Source organism: Manduca sexta, chromosome 21 (genome assembly GCF_014839805.1).
Source record: "Manduca sexta isolate Smith_Timp_Sample1 chromosome 21, JHU_Msex_v1.0, whole genome shotgun sequence".
In the NCBI taxonomy this organism is placed as follows: domain Eukaryota; kingdom Metazoa; phylum Arthropoda; class Insecta; order Lepidoptera; family Sphingidae; genus Manduca; species Manduca sexta.
This window is the reverse complement of record NC_051135.1, coordinates 11,402,229-11,426,135: the sequence shown is the minus strand read 5'-3', so window position 1 is coordinate 11,426,135 and position 23,907 is coordinate 11,402,229. Positions and strand designations below refer to the sequence as shown.

The 23,907-nt window shown below is 38.5% G+C and overlaps 2 protein-coding genes across 4 annotated transcripts in view; one reads left to right on the top strand and one right to left on the bottom strand.

Annotated features, from left to right (window-relative positions):
- The window catches only part of LOC115440140 (CCR4-NOT transcription complex subunit 6), a 251,861-nt gene that overhangs the window by 38,776 nt on the left and 189,178 nt on the right, over positions 1 to 23,907 (bottom strand). The gene's annotated exons all lie outside the window — the stretch shown is intronic.
- Positions 14,569 to 17,217, top strand: LOC115440143. Its single transcript, XM_030164328.2, has 3 exons — positions 14,569 to 15,015; positions 15,205 to 15,605; positions 16,442 to 17,217. Exons 2-3 carry the CDS (start codon positions 15,284 to 15,286, stop codon positions 17,128 to 17,130), a joined length of 1,011 nt encoding a protein of 336 aa, XP_030020188.2. The 5' UTR covers positions 14,569 to 15,015; positions 15,205 to 15,283; the 3' UTR covers positions 17,131 to 17,217.

Genomic DNA, 23,907 nt, shown 5'->3' with positions numbered 1-23,907 from the left:
CTACTCTTGTAAATTTCAATAGCTTTCGTACATGTTGGTCGGATGACGTATATATAGCAAGAGAGCGGGTTGCGTAAACCACATCTGACCAAGAATCATTATGAACTTCAAAAGTTAGCTAACCATTTTCAAGATATCTCACCATCATCATTATCATATTGGTAGCAATATTGTAAATCTAATCCAGCCTGATAAATATTTCCTTACAAATAAACACGGTCTATCACCCACGTGACCATCCTGGCTACACACACCCGTCCACTGACCAGCTGGTAATAAATAAACTAATTTACCACACAACGTTGTCATATGATAACAGAAACAGAATACGACTCGGCATGCAGTGTGACTCACGACGGCGCGATGTGACCCGTACAGCTTCGGTGTACCTAATGCGGACCCATAAATCTTGTGAGTGTTTTTTTTTTCTCCTATTCCATCTACCACTAGGTATTTAAATACCGTTGGTTTAAAGTTGCTCTATTTTTTTGGCTACTTGTAAGTGGAATCTTCAAACGTTCCTTGATACGAATTTGTATTAGATAGTATACAAGCGACTTTTGCGAGCGGTTTAGTTAGGAAGTTTTAGTAGCAGCATGAGTAGACAGACACCAGCACGATCATACTGCTGCCTTGCAAAAACCCTGTGAAGTGTATATTTGGTGTTACTTTTCAAATGGCTTGTAAATTTGATGTAAGCTAAACAACTTACTGCTCCCTATTCAAATTATGATTCCTTAAAACTTTGGAACGTTTCCAAAATTCCTCCTGTTTGAGTGTACATGGGCGTTGAACATTTCTATAAGGTGTCCATGTCACCTAATCTTTATAACAGAAAAAGAAATGCCTCATCTGAATTGTTTAGCGTCTGCTTTAAGAAATTTTCATCGTGGGTTCAAGTTTCGCCTCCAATTCTTTTTAAGCACGGAGTCGTGGCTCACTTCTTATCGCGTTATCATAGACGTAGCCCCGTGACATCGCGCATATCGTGAGAACTGATCTGGGCATGTATTCTCTGTGACAAATTAGATTCCACACGGGATTTTTATAGTATCAATAGCATTTCTTACGTCTTGTAAGGAAAGCGTGTCGTACGTCGCTGGTGGCGGAATACTTGCATCCGCCTGGATAACGACAAGGTATTGTGACTTACGTATGTCGAATTCCGGGATCACCTGTGTATATCAGGTTTTGAACAGGCCGGCATAATTGTGTCGACTAGCGAGAGATACATAATCTCACGTCATTTATATAGATCCTACTTTGCTAACTATCACGTGCTGTGGGGTTACTTCGCCATGGCCGGGTAACAAAAATCTGTCGCTTGAATATTGCTTTCGAACCCAAAACCTCTTAGTGAAGAAGACTTACACGGTGCCCGCGGGACTAAGGAATCAATAAATTGATTACTTTTAATATTGACATGCTTTATATTCAAGTCTATGAAGACAATAAATGGTCAGTCAACATAGTTGCAAAGCATAAACCTCACGATAGGCTTTAATATTCCGACATATGTCTTGGCCAGTTGCCAGTGTCCAGTGTCCTTGCAGAAAACATCCATCAATCCGCGTCGGACATGCTTGACTACAGACTTACCTAATGTACACTAATATTATAAAGAGCTTAAATTTGTCAGTGTGTTTGTGAGGAGTAAATTATTAAAATTACTGAGTTGATACTTGATACTCAAAATTCTTTTACTTATAGAACGCTACGCTGTCCTTGAGTAATAACTTATAAATGGTTCGGATAAAAAATATTTTAGTCCAAAAGAAAGCAGAAGCAAATGCAAGCTGAAACCCTACTTACCGGATACAAAAGCAATAAATTCGCATCAAATGCTAAAACGGCCACGGTTAGTTCTAAATGAAGAGAAAAAAGACGTGGACAATTTGCCTGGTCTCTTCGCGATGTATCGCTATTGCCGCCATGTGTCCGGAGCGACAAACAGGGCAATTGCTCGCCAGTCGCGATCGCTATCGCACACGCCACCGACCGCGGCCACGCGGGCTCGCGTTCACCGATCTAAAGGTACGCTTTCAAACATAACGCTGCGACTAACTGCAGACTTGAATACCCTATATGCTAGCAGGCCATGGTACTGTAGATGCTAAAAGGTTACTGCTGCAGTTTGACGTATCCGCCTCAAGGAAAACCTTATTAGCCTTTCAAGATGGTTCTCATTAATCACCAGAAAGGTATTTGATCAGAAACTATGAAAAATAATCCCTTATGCACGGCTAATTAATTTGAAAAGTATAGTCTCCGGAATTAGTAGGAACTAGTTATATTTCAATGATTTAACTATGGAAGACAATATAGATGTCGATCGCTAACAAACGAAAGCACGTATGGAGTGCGCTGAAGTCTGTGAATTAGGACGATAGTTTGTTGCAATAGCGATTACAACCTTTCTGTAGACGCGTGCTTGCGACCGTACCTTAATCAGCCAGTGTGGCTAACACTTGATCTGATATTAGCGTGGAAATCAATGCGTTTCACTATAAAGTTTAAAGCAAATTTATTCAGTTTTCTATAATATGAGAGCTGAGTGATTTAGAATGATGATTTTTTTATGTTGTTAATTGTTATGGAATATTTAACTGAACCCGATGTTAAGTAGAGTATATATAACCTGAAATATATTCAGTTAGTTTTGACTGCGGCCTCACCCGCTTATGTTTTTTTTTTCGAGAGTAAAATATAGGCTGTTATCAAGGCAATAATTGTCTCAATTAGTAGATGTGATAGATTTACCTATTTATAGATCTATTAGTATAGATTGATGGGCGTGGCTAAACGTCCGTTAATTATTCTAAGTTATCGTTGTTTTTGACAGTCGTGTACCCATTTTCTCATGCTGTTATGAATAAAAATAAACGAGGACACCGGGGCAGCATTAAACCTACACCCACTTTTATTAAGTGGAAAGCTTTTTATTCGACGTATGTGACTCTTCATAGATAATTAACTTTTCATAGCACCAATAATTTTACATACATGTAGGTCAAACTAAAAGTAAGTAGCATACTTGCGATGAAATTTCTGTTCTAGTAATCCACAAAGTGGGTAATGAGGTGAAATTATGAACAAAATTGTGATAATTAACTCTAAAATGAACTTTCATCGCCGTTAAGTATCATTATCACAATTAGAAAATTAATTGTCGACACATTATGTACGAAGTGGGGCGCGGTCCCATATTCCTTCACATTAACACGCATGTAAAGTTCGTAAGTGCTCACTAATGATCTGTCGGTGTCCCACATTCGGTTCCCGGCGTATGCATTTTACTGTACTTTACACGAACGACATTATGGTGATTTCGTGTATAAGTTGGCACGGATATTTTTAAGAATGTACATCATACTGCGCCATGTTAGAACGCGTCCCATTTTCCGAACACAATAAATGGTGGACCGCTAGAATTTAAATGCGAACATGAAAACACAAATGTAGTCTCACATCGGCGTCGACTACGAATCATTACGGATCCGACCTCCATTCACATTCTGTAGAGACATTACAATAATTTCATTGACGTCCACAATAGGCGAATTATTACACTGTAATGCATTCGAGACGTTTTCTTACGAACCACGCCGAGTACAATTGTGGGCAGATTTGAACAAAGTAGGAAAAAAGAGGCGAACAATGAAGACTGAAAGAATTATTGTTATGAGCGAACGAGTGTAGAAAGCAGTTTGCATTCGCCAAATCTTTTCAAACAACGCATCAACAATCGGTCCGAATCGGGTGAGATTACAAATTCAACGTGAAATTAAGTGAATGTAAGTGCTTTTTAAATTACATCTATTCAACATTTTCGGCGGGGGAAAGTGGTGATTTTTGTGCATGAACACACTGGTAATTGGGCAGGTTTGCGAAGTGGGACGTGTTTCACACACGGCACCGCTCAGGCGGGCTCGTGGAGCCTCGACGCTAATTCAATTATAATACAATACGGCAACTAACAAGATCCCGAACCACGTACGGGCGTCTGGCCCGCTCCAACATGGAGTTGTCGAGTGTTGCTTTACGTCCTACTTTAATGACGGATTGTGTATTTCTTACGAACGAAGAATCGAATTGTTCAAGAGAGATAATAAAATATATAATTTTATCAATTAACCGCTATAAAAGGGTTGTTTTGTAGTAGGAGATAGAACAAAAGCCTTTCTGCGAAGCTGCATTTTCCAGAACGTGATTTCCTCAAATTAGACATTCCGGGGGACTATCATACCGTCGAGTCGTACCTAGAGTCTAGACCCAACGGGCACGACAGGAATGGTGAGATGAGAAATTTTATATTGAACTTGTCTATAATTTTCCTCCTTTGTAGGTGGGTGGTTGCAATGTGTTAATGTGTTATTTATTTAAAAGACCTGGTGCAATCCTTGCTGGTAAAATATTTTTAATAACAAATATATATATGAGTGTTTAAGGCTGTTTTGACTGAAGTTAATGATTTTTTATGTATTATTAAGTAACGATTTTATTTTCTAAAAAGGCGAAGCAAATGTGGTTGTATATTATATATTATATCATAATCATCTTTATCCATACTAATTTAAAACACCTGAGTAACAATCAGTTTCCTCATAATCGTAACAGTCTAAAAATATCGCAAGGAAAAGCTGGTTTACTCTATAAGAACTCAACGCGGAAAAGAAATTTCTCAGAAACCAAATCGTTGAACACTATGATGTAATTTAAATTCGTACCACATTCTCCTGTGCCGAAATCACAAAAGTACCAGGAACTGATCCGTTCAGTATAATTCTATACACGTCAATGTTTTGAGTCTTTGTACAATTTAATGATGCGGATGAAGAATAGATATCACAATTGTCTCAGAAATGGCGGAAAAGAAAATCCGGACGTCAGCATTGTGGAGCACAAAAACCGCTTCAAGGTTCAATAGTACTGCCGGTTAGTCTTTATTAAATTTAAACCGACTTACTTATCATTGAACCATATTTCCTGTGTCAATGATAATGTCATTTCTGTGAGCAATGTCATATCACGTATTTATTTTCCAAAATGAAATAATCTTGTCTCTTGGCTTGAATCTACATCAGATTTACCTTCGGCCAGTTAAAATTAAACCTATTAGTATTCCAAACTTATTTCCTTGTTTTGAATTTACAAATATAGGGATAGGAATTTTATTTAGATAATTGATATATGAAAAAGTAATCTGTACGCGTCTAATTCTACTGTTGCAAATTGTAGATAACATGGCAGCCCAAGATACAAGCGTAGCATAGTTTGGGTGCCACTGGCATATTGTAAAATTATTGTCTTCTCCTTTTTTGAACAATTAAAATTAAGCAAGGAAAAAAAAAGGATCTTCCATCAGGCCATGGAACGAAAATACGCTTAGCAAACCTCAGGAGGTCGCATGTTTATGTGTCTCATTGGTTTTTACCACAGGCCGTCTGCGTGATGTCACCCTCCACATTAATAGCTAAGTAAGCCCAGCTAGACAATCGATAAAGGACAAGGGGAGGCATTCGCCCCCTGCGGTCACGTAATGTACAACAACATTCCAACGAATTCATTAGTGCTCCAACATTGTCCATTGTACAACTTTTACGAGCTTTCTGGAACAATTATTTTCGTGAGTTAAATGTCAACGTACTGCCACATTTTTTTCTGGCAGAAGACTTACAAACGATTAACTGGTCATTTGATAGGTAGTGAGCTTCAGCGTCTTTGAATGTAAGAATAGAAACGGAATAGTGAGTGCTCGACCTATAAGCCAAATAGAAAATTTCGTACACTACGAGTAACTTACCTACTGAACATTAATATTGTTCAATTCTTATAAAGCATTTAGTGTTGTTGTATGGTCTAGGGAATTTCCAAATGCCTAAAATTTAAGTCCTCTAATTTATTTCTGTCTATTTAACGTGACCTATGCCATCTAGATAATCCATTCCGATATCGAGTATGTTTATTTCATAGTGATTACTCACCATCAGTGACCCAATTCATTAATCGGCCTTCAACCGTAAAAACCTCAAATTGTAACCAACAAATCGATTCATGCAGGGCAAGAACCCACATCTGTTCAGAACAATGGTCCTGCCCACGTGCCACCTAGCTTCGTATGCTGGCGCCTAATTAACTAACAACCGATCGTAGGCAATACATCGCATGGCAACGAGAGTGGCCCGAAGATATCCACCAGATAATCTGAAGCCAATTACTTGTGTAATTTATGCTCTGATCCGAGTGACTCGCGATAAACTGTAAGTTTATTTGTGTTTAACATCGGTCGGAAATGGTGTTGCCATCGGTCCTCGGCTTTTTGCACATGTTCAGTTTTCTTTTTAATATGTTATATATGTTTAAATATATATTAATGAAGTATGTATATCAGACGTCTTGATATAGGTCGCAGGAACATGCTGGATGCAGGCCGCTTTCAACAGGTCCTTTTGGAAATCTTTATGGGAGGCGTATGTTCAGCAGTGGACTTTTTGTGGCTGATGATGATGATGATGATGATGTATGTTAGTAAAGGGGGTTTATTGTTTTACTTAGGGTAAAACAAACATGTTTTGCTATATGGCAATATTTAAATGATTGATGCTTAGGTACACGATTGTGATGAGAGATTTTCGGTTGAATGCATTTTCGACTCAACACCATCACGCTGACATCACAGAAAGTAAATAAATATGTGCACATGACATTAATCCGTTCTAATTCTATGATAGAATAAATCAATTACTTCATCTAAGCTAACTCTTTAAAGTCATAATGCCTCATTAACTTTTTGGGAGACTTCATTTTATTGCTCGACGGACCATTTAGTCTATCGGTAAATGTCTAGAATTTCTTTAAAACTAATAACAACTTGCGTTTTTGTTTTGCACAGCGCGATACTTTTCTTAACTTTAAATAATTTTATAAACGAAAGTTTTTATTTATCGCAGCTAATTTTAGCTTCTTTCAAAGCATTTATGTATTTTTTTTAGTGATGGATTATTGCTCCTGTTTCAACCTTTATGTTATGTCTTTATCTTATTTTTTGCGATAAATTATCTATTGTAATTCAATTATGCAAAGTATTGTCAACACAGTAATATTCTAAGATTGATTGTTTTCGTCATGAATTTACCAAATTTTAAATCATTGTAACAATGTCATAATTCAGGTGGAACTGTCACATCGTTCTAGGTAATTATAAAATCTAAGTAACCTAAGCGGTTAGACAGTCTGATTGAAACGCTCAATCTTCAATACGAGTAGACGGTAAATTTTAATACCTCCTCAGTAACTACCTACTTACCCTACGAATACCGTAACCCGACAATTCCCTCAAAGCTGGCAATCCCTTGTAGCGAGAGTGCGCTCAACGTGAACTATGCCCGCTCGTGATCAACAAAGGCGAAAGTGAACGGGCGAGCCGCGAGCACTAATGCGATCATACCGCCGAGAAAGTTTCCGATTGATACTCGATACGCACTCGTCGTAATCAAACGTCACGTTTTTACACTTTTGCGTTGCTGTGGTTGTTCACGTTTTGTTTTGACAATAGGTTATCTTCATCTATTTTTCTTTTAAGTGTTTAAGGGGACAGCAAGTCTTGCGACAATGCTAGTAGAAACATAAAATGATGTTCAAGTTATGATGACATAGCAGACATAGCATATTGCTATCCCCGACGGTTTTAGTGGTCTGGAATAGGTACTCGCTCTATCTCACCACAGTCCTGGAAATAATATCTATCAACTACTCGTGACTGTCTTCACATCTACCGAGACTGGAATTTGTTTCTATAATACAGTCCAAGCCACATGTCGCTGTCATATCAAAATGTATATTTCGTTTTTATAAAAAAAATACCGCAACGGTCATAAATTTACAAATTTCCACGTACTACTTACAATCTGTTTTTAATAATATTATGGTTGAATAGACAGTAAAGTTAAGGCCCTTTCCGAAAAAAAAAACTCTTTACATTATACTAAAAAAAAAAAACATTTTTTTGTCTTTCCCGAAACAGGTTATTTAAACATACATATTGATACAACAGCGACGGTAAGCTCAGTAGATGCACTTTACCGACTGAGTAGGTGTTACCAAGCCGTAATAATTGACAATACACAGTACATTGGTTAATCTGTCATGGCGGGTAGCATGTCTAAGCCGGCCGAGCGGCTAGCGAGCGTGCCGCCGCCGGCTTCCGTTTCCAATTTGCATGTGTGTGTGTTTAATTAGACATGCCTACTGTGTAATTGTACTAATGCATTAAATCAACAGCTCCCGTGTATGATTGTTTGAGAAAACATCAATTAAGAACCGTATAGTGTACCAATTTGTACTGAGCTAAAACAAAAAAATATATTCTTCAGACATCTTGGGAATTCAAGTTCATCTTCGTAAAGATGCTGCTTGGTGTGACGACCTATCAATCTGTATTAGTGCGTTAATGTTATAATGACGTAACGTTGGAGAAGTCAACATTTTTGCGGACAGGACTCAATAAAGTAAGCTCGGACCTTCTGCTAGAAATAGTTCAGAGCGAGGATTAGTGGTGAGAAGAATTCTCGCGAACAAATTGCTGTCACGTGCAATGAACGCTACGTGTATGCCTCTCACGCTTCCATCATATACTGTAGTAAGATTAGCTGACATTGTAAAAATAACTTTCAACCTATCTGTCATGTAGAACGGTTTTGAATGAATTTTATCACGCAAACATACCAAATTCTTAATTCATATAATATAGGTTTTTTTTTTATCCCGAAAAAGATCATAATAAAGGTTTTATTCTGAGAAAGGACCTCCACGAGGGCGGTGCCAACAACCACTTATCAATAAATAACAATCCAGTTCCATTCAACATCCGCAGGCGAGCCGTGGGTACTTAACGCGAATTCACATACAAGTTTTTAATTAAAGTTCACCGAACCCGAGCGAAAGGTGCTAACTAGACTGGTCTAGGAGAACCAGAGTTCACAGCTCGGATGTCAAAGGTCGCTGCAGAGAGTGTAAACTGAGAGAACAGACGAGCCGTTGCAATTCCAGCATCGCTTACTTGTATATATGAAATCTAGTTATTTAAATTGGATATAATGTTTCTTATTTTTGTTTGTTTGTAATAAAAACCGGTTGGTTGTAAGGTTGTTAATTATAAAATCGTTGTTTTGCCATGTACCATAAAAATTCGCATGAGAAATAACACACACAAAAATGTAATTTCATAAAAGAAGCTTTTGCCCGCGCCTCCGCTCGCGTTAAAACATATTTCAGTAATTCAACTCCTACATAGAGTGTATTTCTGCGGCATAGAAAGCCTTAGGTACTGTTTGGCCTAAAAACTACCTTAATAACACTGTCGATCCATTACACCGTTGCTGTGTGAAATAAGGACAAATCAACACACTTTTGTACCAATATTAGTATAGAAGTACAATAACAATCAAATATTTGTACATAAATAACTGTTGTGCAAATATTCAGCGCGTTGTATCTTTGTCTGTTTCTCCATTAGTATCGGTTATTAAACCTCATTTATCTCGAAATAGACGATCCTATCAGTTAATGGCACCGCTGATAGTTACGTTAACCGTAAATAAATTAATCGTTAAACCGAGCTTACTTGAGTTTATGATCTGAATTATCTTTGGATAGTTATTTTAAGATTAAAATCGCTCCATAGCTCCGGCGCACTTTGGTTGCTAATCATTAGGTCCAGACTTTCATCTCCATATAGGGCATCAGTCTGTGCCATTTCGTATTTTTAATAGCAGGATAGAAGAATGATTTTCGATAGAGTTCATGGCTTTATTATAATATAAAAAATGCGATAAAATCTGTATTTTTTTAATTTCAATTCCACGATACTTTTTTCGCACAAGCTCAAAAATCAATTTCAAAACATTCCACATACACTATCATTACAACATAATTACCAAACACAACACACATTACAAAATCGTGATGCTCTAAACAATTATATAATGCTAACAATCGGGTACAGTTTCGATGCTGTTTAATGGTTCCTTTCAACTAACAGAGCAATTATATTCGCCGGCGCAGCGGAGGCGTGAACTCACAGCCCACACGCTCAATTCAATTATTGTTTGAACATGATAAAAAGATATTATCGAACGTAATCGACGTTAGGTTGAAGAACCTTTTAATGTTACGCGGTGTGTAATTTGAAACAAGCGATCGTTTTCGTAGTGCGACCATGATTTCGTTTTAAATATATGTACGTATTTCATATTATACTAACGGTCTGATATGGCGGATATTATGTGAGGTACGATTTTGATTATTTATGGGGTTTGATTTAAAGTATTTGTTAGTCTAATGTTGAGAAGTGGTAAATATATGTGTCGTAGATAAATAAATGTCGGCGATGGCGTCTCGAGCAACATTTCTTTGTTTTCTTTATTGCGTGGCACATCACATCGCTTATCCTTGAAGACAAAGATATTTATTCGTAAAATGTACATAAGATTTTGGTCTCATAAACCCAAGGTTAATTGAACCTGGTTACAATGACCTTTGAACTATAAAACAATAATGCTTACTAGATGCTGCTTTTCAGCAGAAATAAGCATTAGGCGCCGCATAGCTGATCTACCACTTACTAACGTAACCTATCATGGCAATTAGAAACTCAATCAATACAAAACTACAAACTATGAATAAGAAATATAAAATACGTTCACTCTATGAATATATAATTACTCAGCAAATTTCTTCTGTCATGAATACCATTAATTTTGTACAATAAAAAAAATAGAATAGTTTAAAAATCGAACGTACACACGAAACACATACGTAATACGCTTTTTTGGAACGTGACAGTTAAGATTGATAGTTGGCCAGTGAAAGTGATGTCCGTGAGTGGATTGCGAATGCCCGATCGGCCTAACAAATGCGGTCTCGTGACAGCTCGGGTTCCAGAGGTAATGCTCGTTGGCCGCCTGATGGTGCGTTGGTGGCGCGTTAGTAGAATATTTAGTGCGTTTGATAAGCGTCAGTCGGGCTCGAAGGGTAATGTAAATTTGCAACGTCGGTTATAAATATTTGAAAATACCTTTACGACTATTAAATAATTAATTGCGGGTACTTAAGCATATGTATGTACAACGACAAGCTGATTTTGCACGCACACTAACATTAGTTCACATGACGTTTTGTTCATGCTGTTAAGTTTCGGATACGTAAGTTTGGAGCTTGGGTTCCTTATCGATCTGGATGCCTTGTTATTTACACGCCTATAGACACACGTACGTTTATTTCCCCTTTTTATTCACAGAGTTCATTGATGGTTTTTATGAATTAAATTCTGCAGTGAACAGAATATTTAATATAGTTAACGCAGTGCTGCGGTGGCGGACCGCAAAAGTAATAAAAGTCTCATATATTTGATTAGATTGTGTGGTTACATTAGTTTAATGCCAATATTTGAACGTTTCGTATCGATAACAGACTGTATGCCGCGTAGACTGTTACCGTCTTCATGTTCGCATGGTAATAAGGAATGTATTTGTATATTACCAGTTTGATTAGATTATGCCAGACATTTTACAGCTCACGCCGTGTGAAAGGACTTATGCGATAAATAAATTTAATAGAAAGAACCGTTCCTATGTTTCAATGTAGCAAAATTTACAAATGTTAAAGGAACATTCTTGCAAATGAGGAAACAGTATTACAGACATTTTAAAATTTCATTTTACTGCTGGTGACACCAATGTCATATGACATGTTAATCCTAGGTATTTTTTAATCCGCACATATTACGTTTGCAACTGAGAAGACACAAGACATGCCTCATACGTTGCATTCAGAACAGTATGCGATCGTACTGTATACTTATGTACTAAAAAGTCATCATTTCACAACACTGCCTCTAAATACTTTTTATTAAATTTTCAAAGACGAACGCAGCCTCCGGCGTGTCTATGGTTAATTATAAATCATTTATAACAACGCAGCGACGTCGGCGTGTGTGCGAAATATTTAGAAAACGTCCGCCTACGAACGATTTGCGTGTGAAAGTTCGCTTAGGGGCTGAGCTAAATTAACTTCGACAAATTGACGCTGTAATTTACTCCTGCATTTATGCATCCAGCTTTATATCATTTTTATATGTTCTCCGACGTGGATAAATGTGAAGTGTATCTCATTATAAAACTCTTTTGTCATGTCGTGTGGTATACGGGGCGATGTACTGGAATATTATAGTATTAAATTAATACCAGCCTGTGAAACATCGCGTCGAATGTATATTTTGTATAGCTTATAAAAACTTATGAAGTGTCATCCTATTATCGCCTCTTGGAATCCCCACACAAGGAAACTAACACATGTGTGTTAGATTAATAATAGGATTAGGCAAATACTACTGCGTAATAAAGATTTATATCTAAGAGGAAGCTATGTTTGACTTGTTCGATACACTAAAAACACCCTAACATACTTTCGTGTTAATTACGGTTCTCATAATATAATTTCACTCATTGTTTCGTTTGTTTCACTTTTAGTCTGAATTCATGTTGGTACGCTTAAAATTCTAGCGAAATCTCACACGTCAGGATCTATCGGAGCGTCGCACAAAGTAAATGGCTTATCTATCAAAGCCCTCGCTTCGGGCTACGCGCAGTTTTTTCGTACATAAAACTTTATCTTACAGATCTGAAACATATCATGTCGCATCGATAAATCCTCCCACTTTGAATATTTATAATAGTCTGGAATAGTCCAGGGTGCTTGCCAACGAGGTGCCCTCGCCTTAACAGCAAAAGCGCATCGTTCCCAACCCGTAAATCTATCAAAGCAGGCGTTGGTCGGGTCGCCTCGACTCGCGGCGGCCGTCGTGTGAGCGGTGCGTGCGAACTGCGCACCGTCACTTTAGGCTTTCAAATTAGGTACGAGGATGAGTGCGTTGTTTTGTCATGCAATGCTCTATACTCCAGCTTGGTGGCTGTTTGTCGCGCGGGGTGAACGACCCGGCTCGTTATCTCCGCATGTAGACAAACCGCATTAGACATGTGACATCATTATTGAGTCAACAACTCGCGTATTCGTGAATGTTTACTTTATTTATCAGACGTGCGATGTGAACTTTTACGATATTGGAAAAATAAACGTGTCCTTGCCCCTTCAAAGCCGGCAGTTGACCTTCGGGTAATCTATATTTAAGAGACTGTAGTTTGTACAAACTGTTTTTCGGTAAATTTTTAATGCAACGGCATTTGGAAATGTCTGCTTCTGTTTCTTGCCAAAAAATATTGTTTTCAATTAATACTTTTGCAAACTGGTGTCTATTTGGGAACTTTATTTGAACTTTGTTTTGATTTAAATTTTAACATCACATATCTTAACAGAAACTCAGACATCTAAGAAATGTGATCAAAGGCTTTGCTGCTAAGCGATTGTAAACATTTACATTGTAATGTTATATCGAATATCAACGTAAACAAGTGGTGCGTTAGGAGATAAACGTCTCGCAACCATAATAATTCAAGGGGTTCCGAGATTGAAATATTGTTGCTATCCAACGAGCATGCTATTCGCCATGATTAACGTCTATTTCGACATTACTTTGTTAAACAACATTCTATGAAATTAATTGTAGTGTGCTCGATGGCAAGTATATTGATATTTTTTTATGAACTACATTTAATTGTTAGTTATGCTGCAAACGAACCGATATTCTCAAAGATGACATAATAATTATAACCTTTTTTAAATATATTTTATTAGACAGAGATGAAATGGCCTATCAGTGACGTTATGGTGTAATGCTAAAATATAAATATAAAGAAAAATATAAATATATTAATAAATATTCGTCCTGCGACTTGCGAGAAAAGATAGCATTATACACTCTATTTTAGTTGTCACTAGAATTCTAAGAAAACATAAAATTACCATGGCAAAGTAAAATTTATGTAATTATTTAAACTACACCTCAAAGAAAATTATGATCTTTAGAACGCTACAATAAAAATCTTTGCCGAGCTGAAGAGTTTGTTTGTTTGAACGAGCTAATCTCAAAAACTAATAAACCGATTTTGATATTTTTTTCACTGGTAGGAAGCTAAATTACTTCTGAATGCTATACATAATATATAGGTTACTGTTTATTATCCCGAAAAAATATTTATTCCGGAACAACTATTGAACGCGGCCGGGCCGCAGTCAAAAGCTAATGACATATAATCTTCACGAGTTAGACTTGTTCGGAAAATTTTCTCATCCCTACAACTAAGGTCTTACCGCCCTCTCCTACATGATTTATTAACCAATATCATTGAAATAGCAGACGCTATCTCCAAAGAATCCCGTCTAATCGCACAAGTAGCAGGAGAAGTTATCGCTCACAACGAACGACAATAACCGCGCAATACTTGCAATATCACAAAACTGGCGCGATAACAAAGTGAATAGAGCACTTAAAGTCAGTTATTACTCGTGGAGAGGCAGTGTTACAGATAAAAACAGCCTTGCAGTGTCGGGGATCGTGGTAGTACAGTGCGATGAAGGAACCAAAATAAAATCTAAGCATTCAATTTGAACAGATCTGTTGGAGTTGCTATTGGTCAAGTTACTTAATGGTATAAATTATCAAATATTGTTCGTTTAAGATGGCACATTCCCGTCACCGAAAGTACGCTGCACTATATGCGAAAGTGTTAGGACCAAGGACAGGCGAAGGCATATAAATGTCCTTGCGGGCACCATATTGTCGCAATCTCGATCTTAATCGTCCATTACGAATCAATTGTGCGGGCTCCGGGCGACGCTCGGCGCGCTAATCGCAATGAAGCCGTTGCGAGTTTTGGCAAACGCCGCCGGGGCAGTAAAGACGTCGGTATTGCCGCCATCGAGCGCGAGACACGAGGGCGAGCTGGCTGAATGGCAACCAACACGACTCAAACGGAACGAGGTGCATTGACACCTCGTGTTTCTCATATCTTATGATATGACGATTTCAACTTTGCTGTTTGGAATTTATAACATATAAAGGTTTATATATCTATGGTAATTGCGTCCAGAGACATGAAAAAATAATAGTATCAAATTAAGTTTATTCCTGAAAATTGACAAATTTAATTTAATATTATTTATTCTTTGGATCTAAATAAATACATAAAATTGTTTACTATGTTAAAATCCTAAAATGCTAAATTAGTAAATCATTGGTATATCTTTCAGTATCATTTGCCGATGGCCCGGACGGAGCGGCACGCAGCGATCCGCGGCGTACGCACCGCACGCACGGCACAATAACAATATGAATTCAATAGAACTCAGCACAATGTTTAAAATCTATCCGTCTCGCTCGTACCGAGAGCCGCCATTTTGGGTACGAGAGTCGCGTCCGTCCGATGCGGGTGACGTCAGCCGGATCAGTCCGCTACGTACGTCTCCCACCACCGCTCGCGTCGCGTTATCAATTAAAATGCCACCAAAAAGTAATAAAATGGACGACGCGCTTCTAATATCTATCGTCGAACAACACGAAGAATTATATAATTTGCATCATCCGCAATATTTAAACCAACAGAGAAGAGACAGCATCTGGGAGGAAATAGGATCGATAATGAAACATGACAGTAAGTTGTTTCTAAATTGGAAATTTAATATTTGTTATTATAAACTACCGTACCTATATAATTTAACCGGGCCGGACAAGTAGCCCGACCACGATGCGACGCCGCGCCGTGCGAATTAGTTCTTACGCCGTTTTTCCATCATCAGTCACGCGACACAACAAATTGCGGCAAGTACCTATGTACTCTTAGCGTCGTGCATTTCATATACAGCGAAGCACGTTTTATATAAAATATTTTGGCATTTTATTGCTGTTGCTATGACGTCAAGAGTGTGCGATAACAACAAAGCAAATCTGCATTAAATAGTTATAAACAAGGGTAACAACCCTTGAAAATCGAACCTTATGTTACTCGTAACAACGAGTAACATAAGGTTCGATTTGCAATACAGACAACACTGTATAGGTTATCTAATATGATATGCGCGGGTTTGGATCACCCAATAGCGTGGACGTCAATCAGGCGGCCTGTCGTATAAACTAAGCCAAGTAGTTTATGCAAGATACTTGAACCTATAACCTCTTATTAAAGTGGGGGATAGGGGCAGGTGAAATAAATACGATGCTCCCCTTCGTTGTTCCTTTGTTATGTCGCCGTGGGAATCAACTACAACGGCCAGACGTCACGTGGGTCACAAATCGTTTCATACGATGATTACTTGAACAACATTCTTGGACTTTTAATTTTAACCGACTTTAAAAAAGGAGGAGGTTCTCAATTTGTATGTTTGTATTCGTTCCAATGTATATCTCCCAAGTTATGTGGACATATTCGAGCAATTCCTTATTTATGCAACTGACTTCAATTTGTAATAACACATATCGTATTCTTTGCAGGTTACATTTGTAAAGAACGCTGGGCGAGAATCAGAGATAATTTTCGGAAAGCGTTAAACCTTAGAAGAACAAAAGCCGGAAAATTGGCTTGCAAAATTAAGGCCCCCAGATTCAATAAGGAATTAAGTTTTCTTATACCTTTCTTCACAGATGATGATAATAAGCATTCGATTAAATCTGGCAGTGAGACTGACGAGGAGGCAACCGCGCAGCCTCAGTCCCCTTCTCCGTTTGCATCTGCTTACATGCCGGTTTTTTCTTCAGATTGTGATGAGCAGAATTCCAATCCTAATGTCACAAGCAGAGAAACTGCAAGTTCATCAGCGTACAGATATCACGAGTCCGATCCCCTTATAGACTTTTTCCTAACAATGGGCAGAACGGTGAAAACATTCCCTCTACGGGAACAAGTGAGGATAAAAGGAGAACTTTTCAAAATCGTTAACAGTACAGAGATGAAAATGGCCACATGCACTAATATTGATGTTGCCGGTAAATCAGACGAAACGACTTTTCCATCCACCACTAAGCCGGCTTCTAAAAACTTGTCAGCAGAAATATCTACAGCAAATATAAACGTTAAAACGGAACCGAACGAAACAGACCTCGCTGTAATAACCGAACAGGACAATGTCGTCGTTGCAAGATTACAAAATCCTATGTGTATCATGCACCCATACACCCCATAGGAGATTATATATTCTTACTAATATATATTTTTTATATTTGTATTTCTTTATTTTAATATTAAACGTATCTGTTTTGTAAAATAAAAACTGGATTCATTATATTCTTTCCAAATATCAAATCATAAACTCTGTTCTTTTAATGACAAATTTTGATCTAGATTTAAGTAAAGCGACAGAGAATGCTATAAAAGAATAGACACGGTCCATAAGCTGAGCCGTCAGTTTTTTGCTGGTACTCTAATATCGAGTGACACTGATCGCCTGCGACGAGCGGGTCGATAAAAAACGACCAACGTGTACAGGAAATGAAGCGTTTACGTCGCAAATTATTCACCGGCGTGTCGTCAAGATGTATCATAATCAAATTACTTTTATCTACCGTTACGTTTTTTATTCAATGTAAATAATCCGATTATTTGTTGGCTACTTTGTAATTTTAAATTCAATAATTAAATGTTGCATCTGATAAATTTTATTAACGTTTCCTGAGGCGATGCAAGTTTGACGAGAAATATCTGTTTGATAAAGTCAAATTTTTCACAAAGCTTTTTTGGGATTAGCCCTCACACGCGCACACGCCTTTTATCCCGGAGGGATAGACAGAGGCGAAGATAGTGCACCCACTTTTCGCCATGTGTATTGCGTCCCATGATGTGACAGGAAGTGTGCCTATCGCCGAATCAGCCAGAAATTACAGATTCCGGACTAAGACTTAACAGAAAAAAAAACCGACATCGCGTTATCTAACCCGGGATTTAAACCCGAGACTTGAGCGGTGGTCGTACAGTGCACGCAATACTACGAAACACCGAACCTGAAACGTCGATATTTGTTTTTGCAACCCTTAAATAAGTACATGCTTATACAAAAAAGAAAATAATTATTCGACAACATGTGAACTCCTAATCTCTTTCGAACAAAGGCCCACGACCCGATATCGATTCGACCGTATACTAGAACGTTCGTGACGGGCAAAAAACAATTATGCCATTTCCTAGTAAAAAAAAAAGAAACCCCATTAAACATGTAAAATGGCTGGCAATTCGCTTTGAAAGCCGCGCTGAAAGCTTATGATTAAATTTTTATGCGGGCGTTCGGTGCACTATGCGTTTTTTGCCAGCGGAACAAAAAACGCGACGTTCTAAAGTTTAAACGCTTTGTTTGGACAAAAAATTAAGATGTCCGCGATGAGATATGGTCCGGTGGTTCGTTGATATGTAATTACATAAAGAGATTTTAATAGCGAAACTGTAAATGAAAAATAAAATAGTATATGACTTGTTAGCATGTCACGAGTAAGTCGTTTAATGGAGATTTGTTTTTTATAAGTATTGGCTAAATGAAATTACTTCTGTTAAAATTGATGTTAAGTAATAAGTATAGTCCAAAAATATAGATGACCAACAAAAGTAACCTCCGGTCGCGATAATATACCCTTTAGAAGTATTTTTTTTTGTAAATATCGCTTGAATAATGTGACAGTGAAGTTTGAATGTAAAATAAAACAGACTAAAAACGGCATTAAACTATTTTACAACTTCTTTTAATTATTTTTATTGGTCTCTAATGTCTCTTCATTAAGTTTTTGCGTGGTCTCACCCAATAAATCATTTAACGGGTCTAGATTTCGTTTTGTCATTTAATTAAATAATTAAACGGTGTTTGATCGCGCCGAAACCAACGCACTAAAAAATATTTATTGGAGTTTAAAATATATTTTATTATAGAAACATAATGTTATTTAACAGTGATAAAGATATAAATTAATGATAATTAAAACATATAAAGACGTCACGTATCCTTAATTTATTTATTAAACAAAATGCAGCAGAGTTAAATAATATTCCAAACCAAAAATGGTTCACATGGAAACTCCTAAAAGCAAACAAAATATAAAGTGTTAAACACCATTTTGAATATAGAGTGCATCTGATAACTGATTCGATTTACACTTCCAAAGTGAATAACTTATGTAAATTTAATATTTTAACACTTTCATAATAAACAATTTATAATAAAATTATACTTTCTATAAAATAAACACAGTCCAAATTAACATATTGCGAGTTCAAAACACATATACGTGACGTACAAAGGTCGACCTCATACCTTTCAACTTTGCGGTCCGGTCTCTACCGTATATCCAAACTGTGCCCAACAAAACCGCAAAGTACACAAAACAATGCGACCACTTAACACTCGGCAAACTTAGCTCTTCATTTCGGTAACCGCGCGTCACAAATCACTGTAATCATCGATGTGGAATCATCTCGTAAATCATTCGCGTGATTACGGGTTGCGCAGCACCGACCCCGCAACCAATGACTCACAATACATTTACATGAGCCGTTAATACGTGCCGCAATTGGTGCGGGTTGTAATAGAAAATTATACATTCAGGTGGTCCGGACATCTCGTCCACCGATAGTTCCCGTTAAATACGAACGCGAATTGATGGGTGAAGTGAATTGCAAATTATAATGGGAATGTAAAAAAAAAATGATTTAATTATGTTTAATACTGCGTTATGCGAGGTTTATATTTCAATCGTGCGTCCATATTAACATCGTAAAAACGATAAATTATTTATGTCTATATAAATGTATAGGTTTCAGATGAATACTTTCGTATTTTCATTTTATATGGACTATACGATTCATAATACATGACGTGATGTTGATTATATCTCCGGCTTCCATTTACCTTCTAAATACTACTCACATGGGCCTCAGCCAAGTGTACAGTTTGAATTTGTTTTTTTTTTTTATTTATTTGTATCTATATTTTTGGCAATTTTAAGTTACTCGCCAGTTTAGTTTCCGTAAGTCACCTAGGTCCCTCATTGAAAATCAGCGCTGCAGTATCAGTCAAGCTGGTACTGCAGCAAGGAGCTGAATGAGGGTTCCCATTGTTGGCATTATAGGGATAATTGTTATTTTTTTTGTTTTTCCCTCCTTTTATTGTACTGTTATTGTCACAATAATAAAATCTTTCTTTTCTTTTTTCTTTTTCATTCCTTTAGCATTGTCATGATAAACACATTTGCGTGACGGCCAGACCTGCTATTAATAACATGGAGCAATTCGAAAACATTAACCTTCCGCTAAATCCGTGCCGCTCTTTATACATTCCTATCGCCCGATGGCCTGTAGTACATCTAACATAGAAGATCATGTAAGCAATAATGTGCACATCAACAGAGTATGACCACTGCACAGCCGTTCCAAATACCAGATGAGAACGTCTAGCCGTGTTGCCTTCTAGGCCCGAGGTAACCGTCGGTCGACTGAATTTGTTATACTTGACACACGCTGAAAAAAACCAACGTATGCATAAGACACTAGAGCTATGAATAAATAAATACTAATGTGTAACTGTGAAATGTCCGCATCTAAGTGTAACGTGTCGCGGATTTTGGATACAGAAACTTTTTATAAATTTGATCAAAAGTTGAATAAATTGAGTTATTAGTTTCTAGGTGTTACTGGTGGCTTAGCCCGCGTGAGAAGCCCTTTTCAGGTCAAAAATCCCGTTATCAACGTGGCAGTCAATATCGCAATCTGTACATCATCGCCGTCTAATTAGAAAATCAAATTAAAAATCTAAATATTTCCTACAAGAGCATAATATTATTACCGTAATAAAAAGTAGCCTATATGTTAAATCAGGACATGGTCTATCCGTGTACAAAATTTCATCCAAATCCGTCCAGCGGTTACTGCGATTACTTCTAACAAACATTCAAATATGCACATTTTTTTCAAACATTCGCAATAATAGACATTATTAGCACGACTGGTTGGTGCATAATCTGAAATGTCATTGCAGACGTGCGCCCTTGTCATCCGCTTTCAACTTAGCTCATTCTGGCGTAACGATGACGTCACTGTGATATATTTTGACAATCAGCATCCTTGACGGATTTTGTAACATTCTAGATGAGATTGATTGATGACACGTGTTGCACCACGAGACTATCACAGTTACAAATAAGGTGCGTTACGAAACCACGTCTAAATTCATCGTACACATAAAAGATTCGCTACACAAAGAAACTACATAAGACACAAACACGGTTCAAAGGTATCGGAACGCAACAAAGATTTTTCCTCTGAGTTTGATTTGTCAACACCTCTGATTCATAATGATTACTCACGTATGAATGCACAGAGGTGAAACAAGCGAATAATCAGAAATGACTGGCCTAGTGCGAGTGGCATAAAACATGAATTCACGCCCATGTCCCTAAATGGCTAGGCAGAGTGCAGCTTGTGTTAACCGCAGTTCGCTGTGAGTACGCCCTATGAAGTTATTTGTTCAAATTAGGCCAGAGAGAATTTTGTTGTGATTAGAATATTTTTGTAAATTAACAAGGAGTGCCAAAAATATGTTAAGGGTGGTCACAACTTGCGCCGTAAAACATTAGTTATAAGAGTTTGATGCTATAGCCGCCAGAAATACCCTCGGACTTCCACATCAGGCATCCTAAAAAACCAAGTGATCGGAACCTTAGCTACCAATTACGCAGTTCAAGAAAGCGGCCACTAGACTAATATACCGACTGTGAGAACAACTAGCAACCGTTGCATAAAACCAGCGCACTATTTCTGTGAAAATTGACCATACAACTCTACAATGGACATGAATCACGACGTGTTACGCGAAATCATGTCATAGTAAAAAGTAATAAAAACCAATTCAATTACCAACACTGAACCTATTTGCGTGTATAGTGTATACTTACATGTAGTACATGTACTGTGGTTGAAATGTTTAGGTACCCTCATACAGGTGAATAGTAAGTAATAAACGTATTGCTAGACGTCGCCAGCATATTGCTGGGCTCCTAGTGTTTAGATTGCGACTTGCTTGTTAATAAAACACACAGTTAACGTCCCGCACGTGTTTTTAATTAGAGTGAACGCGGAACAACGGATGCCAAGGGGCCGGTTTCATCGCGGACACAAACCAGACGTCAGCGCAGACGAACTGGACTGTGCCGTCACACCGTGAATTTGAAATAGGTTGTCACTAGGTCAGCATTGTAATGCTAAGACAACTACGATCTCAGATTGTGAATTTTCGTGTACACATTCCCAGAGCGCGGCGCGACCGTTTAAATACCTATTAACTTTCCAAATTCGCATCGCACCGACGAAGATGCAAATAACACGATCATACGTTAAGCCGGCAGTTCGGAGTCGAGCGGTCGACTCGGCACCGACGTGAGTTATTCAGTAAAAGGTCTATTCCAGAAATAGTGGCGCAAACAAAACAGAACTGCGTTGCAATTCCAGTAATAGGTCATCGACCCGCAACAGATGTGCATCGGTATCAACCAGGCGCGGCGCGGTCCATGGCACACACTCGACGCCTACTTTCATGGCGACCGTTGCGGCCACACGTGCCCCGCAACCATCCGATAGAACATAATTAACAAAGAAATTGGACGTAGACAGCTAGGTGCCTTACTTCTACCGACCGCGTCGCACCGCGCTCCGCAATAATAACACACTGTGCGCGACACGCGCTAATTAAAAAGAAGCGTTTCCCACACACGCGGCGCGGTGTCTCGTCTGTGTACCGGCAAGATACAGAAATCGGCTCATGCAGAAGGAAATTGTTTGAATTGAGACGGCAACCTGTATTGCGGTGCGACAATTACCGGATGGTAATGGTTGTAATGACAAGGATAATGAGGCGGGCTCGGGCGCGGCCGGCTGCGAACATGCCGCCGCCGTCTCCATTAGGTCGTTTCTAAATAATTTCGCAGCTAGCGTAGGCGTACGCCGCGAGCCTCACGCTCTGATTTGCATATTGCCAACGAAAGTGTAGCGGTTAGAACGACCCACATAACGTGCACCGCTTGTAATTACCATTTAATTACAGACAATGCAAAAATTCAAGCTGCTACATGCCGTAGCAAAAACATTGAAAAACTTGTTGGAAATTAATGCGGGAAATGTTAATAAAATGCTACGGGTAAAGGGTTAATTCAAAATTAAGTAGAAAACAGACGCTACATGCAGAACGGAGCGCGAGCAACAGGTAAGTATTAGATTATCTGAAAACCGGTCCGTTTGAACATTAGTCGCTCCAGTTGCAACGTCTCGCTCCCGATTGTCGTGCGAAAAGATTGTGCGGATCCCCGTGACTAATCGGCGGTTCTATACCGCGACGTCGAGACGCGGCTCGACCGCTCCGCCGCCGCGCCGTGCAAATCGACTTTTATAAATAAATGCGATGATAATCGGATGACAAACAAATGACTGTCGATTGGTAACTACATCGGCCGGACCGGGTTCTGCCGAACTGGGGCGGTGAAAAAGTGAAGTTTCGTCAAACGCACCACTTACCCAATTCACGAGAGCGGAACCAATACCCATGGAAGCGTTCAGACCGAGCGCAGCTGACGGCTTGCGGCTCGTCGGGCCATTGTGTCGGCGCATTAGGTAATGTGCTCACGAGAGCGCACGCTGCAACAATGTCAACTATTCCACGCCTGTATCAAAAGAGCGAAGGCAATCGCTCGCTCGTAATGAAATGTCTCAGCTCAACGTCAAAATATATTCCATTAGGCACGTAAAGATCAATGATTAGAAGAGGTCGGAACACGTAATCTGATGGCATCTGGAGCGCGTGAGACTGATCCACCGCGTGGTAGTCTACCCGCTACGTAGAGCTTTTCACACGCCCTCGGCCATCCGTGTACTGTCACACGCCCACGCACGATTGACGTTTGACATCGTGGTGAATCATGGCGGGAAGGAAGCCTTG

What these genes read in the sequence shown, in the direction of transcription:
- LOC115440143 (XM_030164328.2), top strand. Translation starts at nt 15,284, where the DNA reads ATGAATTCAATAGAACTCAGCACAATGTTTAAAATCTATCCGTCTCGC. An exon ending in ATCGATAATGAAACATGACA is followed by an intron (nt 15,606 to 16,441) that starts GTAAGTTGTTTC and finishes TATTCTTTGCAG; the next exon opens with GTTACATTTGTAAAGAACGC.